Raw genomic sequence first — 14661 nt, 5'->3', positions numbered from 1 at the left:
TAAATCAGTAAAATTCTGCGGAACATATTTGAGCCAAGGATTATTCAAACCGTGCTCACATTGCAAACAATCATCAATAATATACTGATTGAAAGTAGCCCCGGGGTTATTCCACACTGAGAGCCATAACACATAATATGGTCCTCAAGGTACAGCAAGGAAAGCTCTTTGTGACAAAAATGATGAGATATAGAATGAAGAAGGAGAGAGAAGGAACCTGCAATCAAATTGCAGAGCACCGTACTACGCAAAACCACAAATCCCATTCCCATAGCTAGCAGTTGGAACACATTGGGGGTTATTCTAACTTTGGAGGAGGTGTTAATCCGTCCCAAAAGTGACGGAAAAGTGACGGATTTACCACCAGCCGTATTACGAGTCCATTATATCCTATGGAACTCGTAATACGGCTGGTGGTATATCCGTCACTTTACCGTCACTTTTGGGACGGATTAACACTCCTCCAAAGTTAGAATAACCCCCATTGTGTCTTATATATCTCTAAAAGAGACGAAAGGGCTTACTTCCTGACAGACATTAAAAAGCAAACTCACAACTTGAGAAAACCTTACCATTGCGGTCTTTAATATTACCAGCCCAGGAGCTGCTGGATTCAAATACGAGCCCTAAATAGGGAAAACCAGCTGCACTTTCTAATCTATTTCCATAAATGGAGGAGGTACGTAACAAGTAGTGTTTTGGATCATAAGCCACAAGCCATAATGTGGGAATTGAAAAAACTTGGTGAAAGATCTAGGTCTGGCCTAAATTCCAACATGAATTCTGAGAGGCCTCTGACAAGGCAACACAAGGCATTTGGAGTTTGAACAAGGAGTACAGCATTGCCTACATATTAAACTATAGGTATGGGGAGTGCATTAACATGGGGAGCATCTTGGGTAGCAGCTTTCAAATGACGTGTAAGCTTATCAATGTTTAAACTAAACATAAGAGGTTCTATAACACACTCTTCCCTAACGCCATGGTGCAAAATGATTGGGTTGGGGAGTTCACCATTGAGCCCAAATCTGACCCTAGCTGATAGATTCAGATACTGATGCAGATAGATTCAGATACTGATGCAGAGGAGATAGAAAATGAACAAGAGTTGAATCGAGCCCATCTCTAGTAAAAAGAACCATAACTTGGCTCAATTAACCTTGTCTAAGGCAGTCAAATCCATGAAGTGCAGGTACAATGGACAGTGCCCAGCTATGGTATATTTACCCTATTAGCAGATTTAGACACGTTCAATTGTACCCAGCCTCTCTCTCTCTCTGAGCCCGTATTGATTTGGGGATAGGTAATGTTATTATTGTGCAACCATTCCCATAATCTGCTAAAAAATATGATCCAATAAGTTTAACGATTGAATCTATTAGAGAAATGGGTCTGTAGCATCTGGAATCTGATAGAGACTTCTAGCTGCAGATTCTTTACCTTAGAATTTCCTGGCGTCCGCTTGGAATCCAGAATTTTTTGTTGAGCAGTACCTTGTGCATGGAGTCGTTCTGATCCATGTGGCATCATCCACGTTGTTGGAGCAGTCTGTGACGTTTCTGTCAGCTATAAAGGTGCACGTACGCCAGTTCTTTTCCCTCCACGCAGGTTAAGCGCATGTCGGATTCATGCTACCCTCTGCTTTTTTGGCAGGTCTTTTTTCAACCTTTTTGTTTCCGCTTTTTCGAGTCTGTGCGAGGATGACATCGAGGAAGACTGGGTTCAAGCCATGTGGAGCATGCCGTTGTGACATGTCAGTGACGGACCCCCATCAGGTAGGCTCTGGTGCCTCGACAGAGTCCATGACCCGAAGGAGTTTCACAACACCATGTGCCTCGTATTTGAGCGGGCCGCCCCCGCTGGAGCGCCCTTGGGCCCCACGGGGTCAGCAGGGGCCAAATCAGATTCCACATTGGCAGCTTTGTCCTCGGCGCCATTTAGTACTCTTGGATTGGTGATGGCCTCCTCTGGCGTCATTCCCGATGTCAATGCTCTACCGGCACCCATCAGTGGTGCGAGCCCCATCCTCATTCCAGATGAGCAGGCACAACGTCGTATGACACCAATTCTGACTTCAACGGTGCCGACAGGGGCCAGATCAGTGCCTGAGGCTTATTTTGATCAGCCAGGTACTGGTGAGGAATGGTTTTGAGGATATGGACTGGTATGAGGAACTAGGGGAAGCCAGTGGACTGGATACTTCTCCAAATACAGGCATGCTCTCACCACCTGCTGTGGTGACAAAGGAGGGAGCTTCATATGCTATGGTGGTGCGTAGCGCAGCTGAGGTCTAGGACCAGCTGAGGTCTAGGACCTATATTTGCCTACAGTGCCAATCAGGAATAACCTCCTGACTGAGGTTCTTCAGCTGGGGGTTTCCACATCGGAACCTATGTTACCCTTTAATGAAGCTCTCACTGATGTCCTGCTGGGGACATGGTCCAAACCCAGCACAGGGGCTCCTGTAAATAGGACAATCATCTGCCGCCATAGACCAGCTTCAAATGATCCTAGTTTCCTCACCCAACACCCCATCCCGTAGAGCTTGGTGGTCCAGGCCTCCACTTCCCATGGTGCCTTCCTTTCTGATCCCCCGGATAGGGAATCCAAGAGGCTGTATCAGCTTGGAAAGAAAATGTTTTCTTCCTCCAACCTCATTTCTATTGGGACGTTTTTCCTCTACTTTATGGGATACAGTGGCACAGGTGTTGTCCCAGGTCCTGGAGGGCGTGCGGAATACTCTCTCACAAGCTGTTAAAGATGGAAGAGATGCAGCAAACTTTACAATACAGTGGGGTTTGGACCTGACCGACTTGCTGGGTAGGGTGATTTCTCTGACGATGGCCCTTCGTCGCCTCGCCTGGCTCCATATGTCTGGTTTTTCAGAGGATGTCCAGGCAAACCTTATGGACGCGCCTATTTGGAGAAAAGGCAGACTCTGCACTTGAGAGGTTCAAGGACTCTCGAACTACGGCCAGACCTGTGTACCTCTCTGTGCCTGCTTGCCAGCAGCCTGCCTTTCGCCCCTTTCGAGGCTTCGGAAGGGGTGTGGTACCACGCCACATACAAATCAGCCACCGTCCTCCGTCAATTCAATATCCAGTATGAGGCGGCGGCTGTGGTACCTTCAGACCCAGAGGGTCTAGTCAGAGGTCTGCCACCACCCAGCCCCACTCCTCCACAGCACCCAAGTCCTCCTAGTATGATTCTGCAAGACCACTTGCATCCAGTTGGAGAGAGGATTCAATTTCATCTCCCACACTGGCGGTCCATACCATCTGACAAATGGGTCTTGCAGATCATACAGAAGGGCTATTCCCTCCACTTAGTCTTTCCCTCCCTATATGCTGCCATTAAACGAATTGCTGATGGAGAATGATTTAGCCTTGCTCTGCGTGGAAGTTGCGGCTCTCTTGGCTAAGGGAGCCATAGAAAGGGTCTCAGTATCAGAAGTAGGCAGTGGTTATTTCCGCTACTTTCTGATTCCCAAAAAGAACAAATGTATTTGCTCTATTTTGGATTTACAGGATATTAATCGCTACCTGAAAAAGGAGAAATTAATGATGCTCACTCTTGCTCAGGTCTTGTCTGCCCTAGGCCAAGGAGACTGGATGGTAGCGCTGGACTTGCAGGATGGGTATTTTCATATCCCCATCCTGCCTGCCCACAGGCGTTACTTGCGGTTCAAGGTGGGCCACAAGCACTTTCAGTTTACTGTGCTTCCCTTCCATCTCACCAGTGCCCCTCTGGTGTTCTCAAAAGTGATGGCGGTGGTAGCAGGTCATCTGCACAGGTTAGGGATTTCAGTCTTCCCCTACCTCGACGACTGGCTGTTGAAGGCTCCTACGCCTCAGGCTCTTGTCACCCACCTTCAGACTATGGTAAACCTTCATTCGCTGAGGTTCACTATAAGTGTGCCAAAGTCACACCTGACTCCCTCTCAGAAGCTCCCTTTCATCGGGGCTATTCTGGACACAGTGCAGTTTCGTGCTTATCCTCCCAAGCAGCAAGTGCAGGATAGTCAGGTTATTATACCGATGTTTCGGCTTCTATCCTGAATTTCGGTGAGACCGACTCTGAGGCTGCTGGGCCTAATGGCCTCCTCCATCCTGTTAGTCACACATGCCAGATGGCATATCAGGGCTCTGTAGTGGGACCTGAAGTTCCAGTGGGCACAGCATCAGGGGAATCTCACCAACACGGTTCAGATCTCTGAGGGAACTGCAAAAGGCCTGCAGTGGCGGTTAGTGAACTGCGATTGGGTCCGAGGCAGACTCCTCTCCCTTCCCCATCCAGATCTCACAGTAGTGACAAGGATGGGATGGCTATCTGGGAGAGGTGGAGAATCCGGATTCCATATCAACTTATTGGAGCTCCGGGCAATCTGACTAGCATTGAAAGCATTTCTTCCTGTTGTAAAAGGGAAGATGGTGCAGGTGTTCAAGGACAACACTACAGCAATGTGGTACTGTAACAAGCAGGGCAGTGTGAGGTCGCGGACCCTTTGTCAAGAGGCCCTGCGTCTCTGGACATGGCTGAAACAGCAGGGCATAACCCTGGTGATTCAGCACCTGGCAGGTTCTCTGAACGCCAGGGCGGACGAACTAAGCTGTCGGTGCCTAGCGGATAACGAATGGTGTCTCCACTCGGAGATGGAGCAAGGACTGTTTCAGCAGTGGGAGAGCCTTGGTTAGATCCGTTTGCCTCCGCAGAGAACGCGCAATGTCAGCAGTATTGCGCGCTGGAGTTTCCAAGGCGGCAATCGCTCAGCAACGCTTTTTGTCGATAGTGGAATTCAGGCCTCCTGTATGCCATTCCGTCGATACCGCTTCTGCCCAGAGTTCTCTAGAAGATCAAGAACGACCGGGCCCATGTAATCCTAGTGGCTCCGGACTGGGCACGGAGAGTCTGGTATCCCGAGCTTTTGAACGGAGATCCTCCGATCAGGAGGATCTTCTGTTTCAGCAGCAGGGGAAGGTTCTCCACCTGAACCTGTCAACTCTGCGCCTTCGTGCGTGGAGATTGAGCGGCGGTAGTTGACGGCTTTTGACCTTCCTCTCGAAGTCTGTAAAGTTATTTTGGCAGCCAGGCGCCCCTCCACTAAAATGGTATATGCCTGCAGTTGGAAAGGTTTTGTTTATTATTGTGCAGAAAGATCCATTGATCCTCTTTCTGCTTCTCTTTCTGATATCCTTCTCTTTTGTACTATTCCTTGCCCAGCAGAGTTCTGCCTTGGGTACTCTCAGGGGCTATCTTACCGCCTTATCGGCATTCCTTAGGCTGCCTGATCAGCCTTCACTGTTCAAATCTCCCATTGAACATACATTCCTCAAAGAGCTTGTACATATGTTTTCCCCTATGCCCTTTGTTATGACTTAAATCTTGTCCTCACATTTCTTATGTGTGCTCCCTTCGATCCTTTACACAACTGTCCACTTCGGCTGCTCCCCATCAAGACAGCCTTCTTAGTGGCATTAACATCTGCCAAGAGGGTGAGTGAAATGCAGGCTCTTTCATCTAAGCCACCATATCTCACTATGTTCCCAGACATGGTGGTACTCAAAACTCGTGCCTCTTTCCTCCCCTAGGTGGTGACCCCATTTCATCGGGATCAGAACATCACCCTGCCCACCTTCTTTGCTCCACCTCATCCATCTAAGGAAGAGTAGCGACTCCACGGACTGGACCCAAAAAGAGCATTGTCGTTCTACGTTAACGGCACTAAAGAGATCCAAGTGGATGACCAACTCTTTGTTGGGTACATGGAAGCAAAGAAGGGTCAGGTAGTGCAGAAATTAACCATTTCGCTCTGGGTCGTTCTCAACAATAAAATCTGCTACGCACTGGCCAAGAAGCAGCCTCCTGGGGGCTTGAGGGCTCATTCCACCAGGGGCAAGGCTGCTACCTAGATATCTGCTAGCACAAGGTGTTCCAGTCCTTGATATCTGTCAGGCAGGAGTGTGGGCATCCTTGTACACATTTGCAAAACACTGCTGCCTGAATAATCAGGTCTGGCGAGACGGACACTTTGCCTGTTCGGTCCTACAGGACTTTTTAGTGTAAAGGAGAATTATCCTCAGCCCACCGCTGAGGAGGTTATGGCTTGGGTATCTATTCTAAGGTAAGGAATCTGCCACTAGACGTCTCCATCAGATGGACAAGTTACTTACCTTCAGTAATGCATTATCTGGTAGAGAATCTAGCTGCCGATATGTCTAAAGAGGGTTAGGGTTTATCCCTTTCAGGGTCCTAGTTTTTGCACAGGTTCTATCCAAGACTCTGCGCTTGTGGTGTGGAAGTTTGTTGGTAAAAGAGCTGAAGTATGCGTGCCAGGGTGATGCCTTTATAGGCGACCATGACGTCACAGACTGTTCCAACGACAATGCTGGCACCACGCAGAGCTGAACACCACCCCACCCGGTGGTGCGCACTGAGTACTTCTCAGCAAAAAATTCTGGATTCTAAGGTGACGCTAGGAAATTCTATAGTAAGGAATCTGCAGCTAGATTGAGTCTCAACCAGATAATGCGTTACCGAAGGTAAGTAACTTGTTCATCAGTGCAACACCCTTTTTTAAAGACTGGAACAATTATGGAGCTTGAGCAGGAAGGAGGGAGTCCAGCTATAGCTATGTTAATACAATGATCAGTAAAATAGCCTAAAAACCAACTCTACATTTAAAAATGTCAAAGGGCACCCCATCCGACCCGGGAGCTTTATTAGGAGAACTCTGGTTAAGGGCAATAATAAATTAATCTACAGTCAAATTAAATTACTATTACTTGTAGGATCAGCTGTGGTACTGCAATCAGGAATTTGGCACTATTTTGTTTTTTTTAAATGTTACACCCAATGATGTCCAGTGATATGACCGCTGATAGTAAAAACTGGAAACCTTTGTGCTGTGAGCATGCTAACCTGTCTCCATAACACAACTTTAGAGTGGCTGCCACAGTTAATCCATCACCATTGAAGAGTTATTAAATGATGGGTGTTGTGGTGTAGCTAAACGAATGTGGTTCAGCAAGGTCCTGCTTTTTCTGTATAAAAATATGAATAAATAAAAAGGCAAATTGCAGTCATAAATTCCACATCATGGTTTAAAAAAATGAGAATTTCACTATTGTCAAGTATAGCTGCCAAGGTTAATATTTAGTCAGCATAGTGAATTTTAACCAACATAAAATTATGGATCGAAGCAAAATGGTGATGTTTCTGGGTGGGCCACGAACCTCTTAATTCTGTGGACCTTTGCATACCTTTTGCATGTGGTTTCAGGCCCAGATTTACTCTTGTAAAAGGCAGGAGTAAGTCCCTTTCTGCAGTGGCAAAGGCAATGTAACACCTTCTTACTTAATGGTGGTGTAGCGGTTGGGGGCATCATTAAGAGTGATTTTCCATATGAAGAAATAAAAAACAGTGCAAAGGCACAACTATGCGTAGATTAAACCAAAGGGGGCTGGGGGGAATAGTTGTAGTGGAATTCCATAGTACTTTTTCTTTGGCAACTACTTCAACCTCATGTTTGCCATTCAAAGCAAGTCATTTGTATGAGGACCCTTAAAGATGGGCACTCAAGGGGTGCGAGGAATCTGATCCTTGGTTGGCAGTCTGCCCCTCTCATCAGGGCCCTGCATGACTAGCTGGGTTTAACAAGTAGAGTTGGGATTCCCGCTTTCCAGATGGTCACCCCAGAGGCATGACATCTCAGGCGCTGACATTTTCTGATTATTAAGAAACTTTTGAGATGACTATTTGACATAGCCAAAAGGCGTTCTTTATACAGGTTGATGTGCTGACTCCTTAACGCCAATATAATCTTTTATATTTTGGTGTTCTGATCCTTTGACAAAGCCAGTTTGTCTGCCTTATTTAAAATGATACCCGTTACTTCAGTATATTTAGGTTTGGTAGTAATGTCTTACTTTGCATTTAAAAAAATAAATAAAAAAAGTCGAATTCATTAAAAAAACAAAAGGTTAAAGTGATGCTATAGTCAGGTGAAAATGTCATTTCAATCGTAACATTTTAAACAAAAAAAAACTGAAATTCACCACTTGGAGTTCACTGAAGTAACTTTAACTTGCACTCTTGTCATGCAATGCCATAATATATCACTCATGACATGTTCTATGACACAATTGATAACATCACAGCTGACATCTGAAATAACATCCGTGATGACAACACTGTGCATGGCGATGGCACGAGTTATAGTTACTTCTGTTAACTATGGCTAGAGCATTTCAGTGGTTTTTAGAGATTAAAATGTTAGGTTTTAACTGACTTTTTCATCTTCCTATAACGTCCCTTTAGTCTTTTTTCAGTGATTCTGCCATTTAATTTTATTTAGGGAATAAAGCAGAAACCTGGATTACATGAATGTTTGATTTAAAATTATACATTTAGACCGAGGTGGGTATGTATGTTTTGAATTGTAACATCGTAAAGATTTGGTCCGCACATGAATAGGTGGATTGCCAGTTTTGAAGATTACAATAATAAAATCAGTTTCCAATTTAGTGGATTGAAATCTCAGAAGATTGAGCCATACAGGATTCTGTTTTTGCTAAACTTGTTTTGAGTGATGAATGTTTTTGTTTGGTACTATTTAAATATAGTTGAGTGTCCTCTGCTTAGCAGTGAGCAAAAACATATGCATTCACCAAGACAGACCTCCATGATTCCATTTATAAGTTCAACAGCAGCAGAGAAAGTGTTGGAACCTAAAGAGAGCATTTCATTACACAAGCTTGGAAACCTAAAGAGCGCCACATAACAAAAGGCTGTGTCCTTATGCCTTACCAGCTGATGTCTGTTGGTAAGGAATGAAGAGAACTGGCTCAGATCCTCCACATAAAAGCCTTTTCAAGTTTACAATATGTGAAATACAATTCCAGTGGGCTGTTGGGTCAAAAACATTACAGCTAACAAAGACAGGAAGACCGACATTCACTAGTCTAGTAGAGAGCATCATTTAAACTTTTCCAGATGGTTTCTGTGCTGTACTATAACCACACAGCTTGTTTGGCTGGTTGGGCTGAGGGTGGTGAGTTGGTTAGCAAGATACCAAAAAATACATTGCCTAGCCATTTAGTTTTCACTCTTTGTTGGCTTGACATTGAGGGTGATGACTGTGTTTTATGTATGTTTTTATTTTTTAACATAGCATTTCCTGGCAATGAGCATTTTTTCCTTGTACTGTTTCTTGGTTAACTTGTCTTTAATTTTATGGATTTTTTGTAAAACATTTTTCTCACTTTCCTTTTGACCTCTAGCTTCCATGTGCTAGGGATTTTCCTATTTTGGAGATTGGTGTATTTTTTTTCTAGCAGAGCCCATGTCATTGACAACTTTGAGGGTTATGACTTATAGACTTTGTGAATGACCGGAAAAAGGTTTAGTAGTTCCTGAGCATAGTTTAGTGCTTTTTTTTAATTTATTTTTTTATTTCAGCTAGGGGCTCTGTATAGCATGAGATAAATATTTTAAGACATGTTGCCAACATTTGACTTTCATGAAATACTGGGCATATTCTAATGTCCCTGGAATTGATTTGCTGAATAAATTGCAACTAACTGTTATGCTATTGCTTACTTTTAAAACTGGTCCTTGACTTTGAAAGTACTGGATGCTATTTTATATTTATAAATGTTGAGTTAGCATTTCTGTTTCATTCATAAACCTTTTTCCTTTCTTCACAGTCTATTTTTGCTCCATTTTTAACTCTACAACTGGCGTTCATGGGATTGTCAAAGTATTTTCCAAAGGTAGGATTGATCGTGTATTTAAAATCATTCTTCCAATTGTAACACATAACCAAAAAGAGTAAGAGAATTGTGGTTCTCCATCATGGGAAATTTTTCTAAAGACTCTCTTAAAAGGCAGAAGCTGGAAGTATCTTTACAGAGGAGGCGTTTGTCAGTTAGTAGACAGGGTTGTTTAACATCTTCAATATTTGCAACTGAAGTCTGAAAATCCCAGAATATTGTAGATATTGAACCTGAACTGTAACTTATCATGGAGTATGCACACTTCAGTCAGTGGCATTTGGGAAGACTGCAGAACTCCCCTACTATGTGAATTTAATTCACTTTCTAGGAGCTATCATATGTTTACATTCAGTGCTCTACCCTGGTGCCACTTATGAAATTAAAATTCCTGTTGTAAAAAGATAGGAGCCCAGTAGTTTTCATCAAAAGGCCTTGAAACCTTCTCTGTTTAACTAAGGATTGGGGTTTTATTTTAATAGGCGTACAATTTATTTAAGGCTTAATGCCACTATTCGGTCATGTTAAGAGTGTTCCCTTATTCTCTTGTCTTGGATGTGGAGAGTTCATGGTGATTCCATAGAAGAAAGAATAGACAAACTCTACATAATTCAAAATATGATCAGTATAGTACATTCAAGAGATTAATTAGTGGTGCCTGAAAACAAGTGATGACGAAAAATTGTGACCAGGACAAGTAGGCTTCCCGCAAATTGGAGAAAGAGGAAACCCAAAGGCACAATCCAAGATAGAGCAAAGCCTCAAGCCTCAAATAGATCCCTTTGGAACTTCAGAAAACATCTAAAGGTCAGACTTCTCATCTATGTAACACAATTGGTCATGATGGGGGAGGGAGAATTGTGTTTCAAGATTTTGGCATGGGGAATTTCTCTATACTTTATCACCCCTTTGCTTAACACCATCTGGGCTTCAGGTAAGAGGAAGAGGGAAACATAGTGAAGGAGTTAAAGACTGAAGGGAGTGATCCATTTTGACCAATACTCCCCAGGGCTTAACAGCTTGATGTTGAAAATCTGTATTCTGACTTTTGCGGCTAGTCAAAGACTGCATGAAAGTTTTAAGACCCATAAGTAGCTACTTCTACTAGAACACTCAGAAGAGATGGAAGTTTATTCTACATTTTTGTTTACTAGACCTATATAATCCAAACCTTGGTAAACCTAAGGAGATTCTCTCATAGCTCCAAGAACACGCAAGGCTTGAAATCAAGTCTATAGATTACATCATTATGGATGCAGTTTGCAATAGAGCGAAATTTGGAGTGAGTAGAAGAGCCCACCCATACTTGTTAGCCAAGACTACATATTTCATACAGCACTTTGGAACAAAATGTGCAGCTATGGAAAGATCTGCTTCCAGTAGGGCATTGGAGTATCAATTACATCAGCTTTAAGAGTGAACAAAGCTACCATATTCTCCTTCCAGGAATTTTTTCTACATATTTATAGAGAAGATCTGATGGTTAGGTAACTGCCAAAATTCACTGCCAAAGTATTTAGAGATCTTTCTTAAAATTGTTTAACATAGGATGTTACAACCTCTTGATGCCAAAAAGAGCTTAATAGACGTTCAGTCTGATCACAAATGTGTGGAAGTGGTGCTAAAGCTGCCATGCACTGAATTTCAGGGAGGCATGAGTCTAAAGACAGAATGAGCTATAACCAGAGGTCAGAATTTGTTCAGCGGTTATATTTCAACATTTACTTACTGATTCATAACCCCTGACAAGCCTGCAAAGCCCACAATCCTTATATCAACGTCCTGGTGTCTTTTGAGAGAGTTATTTCAAAAGGATTTTGGTATAGTATGTACTATGCGAGAGATGTTGGATGACAATTGTTTTAAATACTGACAACTACATTTCAAGGATTCATCATTTTACAGTATAGAACTGTAAAAAGAAAAAAAGAGAGACAGACAAATGTATGACATATAGCAGAGCTGTAGAACTACACTGCAAACAAATTAATTCTTGTATTGCTGATGACCAAGTTCAAAACTTACAGAATAAAACATTAGGCAAGATACTTGACTCCATATTGTGGGTGGATCGCTAGATAGCAGTCATAGCTACAGAACTAGATACCTTCAACCCTTTTCTCTCTCAGTGAAAGCTTTTGGACAGTTACACAATTGTTAGTACTGCAATACCAGTTGTGGTGGTGGTGGTGTGTTTTTGTTTTTTTTAAACAATGCTCTGCCCATATACTGTTTATTCACTTTCTAAGAGTGATTCAGATTGTAACTACCAGGATTGTTAAAAATGCAAAAGATACAAATATTCTATTCCTGTTATTAATAACCTGCTGTCTTCCAATACAGGTTGGATTGTTCATTGTGCTTTATTGTTGATTTTGAAACGTTAAATAACAGGTATTGCAAATGCAAGCAGTGCTTTCACTGAATGAATTAACAGGCTGGATTCTATGCTGGCATTGACCATTAAGCAAATCTGGCAAATCCTAATCGGTGGCGAATTGTCAAGTACAGAAACCCTGATTAGTAGTACAGTCAGTGAAGACGACGTGCACATTTATTAGTAGTGTTACATCAATTAGTAAGTTTGAGTGACCATGCATTTATTTCATTAAAAGGGTTTTTCTGTCTATGCTGCGTCTGTAATGCAGCACCAAGACAGCCCTGATGTCAGCCACCGATGACATCAGGACCCTCGTGGACTACAGTGAAATGGCAGCCCTCATTCTCCTGGACCTGTCAATCACCTTCAACACCCTATCCCATCACATTTTGATTAACAGACTCCACCACATCAGAATCAAGAGAGTCTCCCTCAAATAGATCGCCTCTTCCCTCCGGAAAAACCCAGAGAATCGGTCTCACACTGTTCATCTCGAAACCCAAAAAGATCATCTGCAGTGTCCCCAAGGATCATTGCTTAGCCCCAAGCTCTTCAGCATGTACATAACCCCCGCCCCCAGCTGCACTGTCAGATCTCACGGACTCTACATCATCTCCTACGTCGACAACACCCAGTTCATCTTCTCACTGTCTGAAGACCCCTTCACCAGCAGAGCTAATTTCTACAGGTGTAAGATGAATGTCGCCAACGGGATAAAAGACAAGTAGGAAGTCCTCATCTTTGGGAACAGCATCTCCCCATGGAACAATGCGTGGTGGCCAGCTGAACTCGGCCCATCTCCCGCCACAACAGACCACATCTGCAACCATGCCATCATCTTGGTCTTCAAGCTTTCCATGAAGAAACAGTTAAACGTGGTCTCATCCGTCTGCTTCCACACCCTACACATGCTCCGCAAGATCTTAAAATGACTTCTGGTCAACGCCAAAAGGACCGTCCCGCAGATCCTTGTCACCAGCAAGCTGAATTATGGTGACATAATCTAGTTAGGAATCACCACATGCCTTCTGAAGAGACTACAGACAATACAAAACTCAGCAGCCAGAATCATCCTCTATCTCCCCAGACGATCCCACATCACACCCCACCTCAAGATGCTACACTGGCTCCCGTTCCAGAACAGATGTCAGTTCAAGATGTTAATTTACTCGTAGAAATGCATGCACAACGAATGACAAGCTTACTTTAACAAATTCTTGACCTTATACCAACCACAACCAAACAGGCTCCTCTAATCTGCCTCCCTCTTCTTCGCAGACACCCCCCGGATCCGTGGAAGTTATAGTGGACAATGCTCCTTCTCCAATTTAGCTACCATCTGGAATTACCTTCACCTGCACTTCAGGACTACCCTATTGCTCCAGCAGTTCAGGAAAGGTTTCAAGACCCGGCTGTTCAAATGAACAGATCACCACAAAGCAAGCAGCAACTCCAGCGCCTTGAGACTCTCATGGGTGATTTGCCGCACTTTACAAATCATTGATTGATTGATTGCTGTGAATACCCCACCAACAGACTCTGCATTCTGTAAACTTTGGGCCCCTGTATTTGTTTATACAAATAAAGCACCAGACACATGGTGCTAGTTTTGCAAAACACTTAGCCAAAACATTGGAGTATGTGTTAGAGTACACTTTTATTATACTACTGGGCTGGACATTACTGCATCTGGCATAGTCATTTTCCTTTTTAGATCTTGCCTACAGGCAGCGAGCATGAGCTGTCGATTGGCGACAATCTGTTTCTTAAAAAAAAGTTTTTAAGAAATGAAAAGGGGGGAGGGGGGGAGGAGTGCCTGCCCATTGCTTACCATTGGTTGGCTTCATCATCATTCGTGTTTCCTTGCTTCCCATTGATCAGTGTGTCTGTATTTACTTTCTCTTGGGGTCACTAGGTCCCTTTGATGGAGAATGGATCATGTAATGATTTAAATATATATTTTTGTTATAGTTGTTGTTCTTCTGATCGCACTTACATTGAGGTGCTTTTTGGCATTGTTCTTCCCACCCCCTTGTTTGTTGCCTGCCACTTGTGTCGATATAGCACAAACTTCCCCAATGCAGTGGCATTGAAACACTTTAGAAGATCACCAGTTACATTGCACAAAGTTGCTTCATTTAATAGACATGGGGAGATTAATTGATGTGCATGGTACACCTTCGGTACATCAGATTAAGCACCTGTCCTCCATTTTGGGTAGACCCAGAGGACTGCCTTCCCCTTTGCCATATTTTCGCCTATGTTTTGTTTAGTATTTGCCTAAATTCTTAGGCTTTACTTTAATCTATGCTTATGGCCTCTCCCCTTCTTAGTGGAATATGGTATTTTGATTGTGCAAGCTCTCTAGTGGCACCCTTTCTTTAAAAAATGGTTTATGCCGGTAAATATACTTCAGATTCTTAGTTTCCCATCCAAAAGTTATTCTTTCTTTGGAAGAATGTCTTTATGCTTTTTTTTTTTTTTTTTAAGAATGTACATTCAAAATTATTT

At 43.3% G+C, this 14661-nt stretch overlaps 1 protein-coding gene across 2 annotated transcripts in view; it reads left to right on the top strand.

Annotated features, from left to right (window-relative positions):
* Positions 1 to 14661, top strand: part of CAMLG (calcium modulating ligand) — a 122109-nt gene that overhangs the window by 86487 nt on the left and 20961 nt on the right. For both annotated transcript variants that reach the window (XM_069199248.1, XM_069199249.1), the window contains exon 4: positions 9705 to 9770. In XM_069199248.1, the coding sequence (XP_069055349.1) occupies positions 9705 to 9770 (66 nt within the window). The remainder of the gene's footprint in view (positions 1 to 9704; positions 9771 to 14661) is intronic.

The sequence above is a fragment of the Pleurodeles waltl genome, chromosome 7, assembly GCF_031143425.1.
Source record: "Pleurodeles waltl isolate 20211129_DDA chromosome 7, aPleWal1.hap1.20221129, whole genome shotgun sequence".
NCBI lineage: Eukaryota > Metazoa > Chordata > Amphibia > Caudata > Salamandridae > Pleurodeles > Pleurodeles waltl.
The sequence above is the reverse complement of the archived record's forward strand: the minus strand, read 5'-3'. Positions and strand labels throughout refer to the sequence as shown.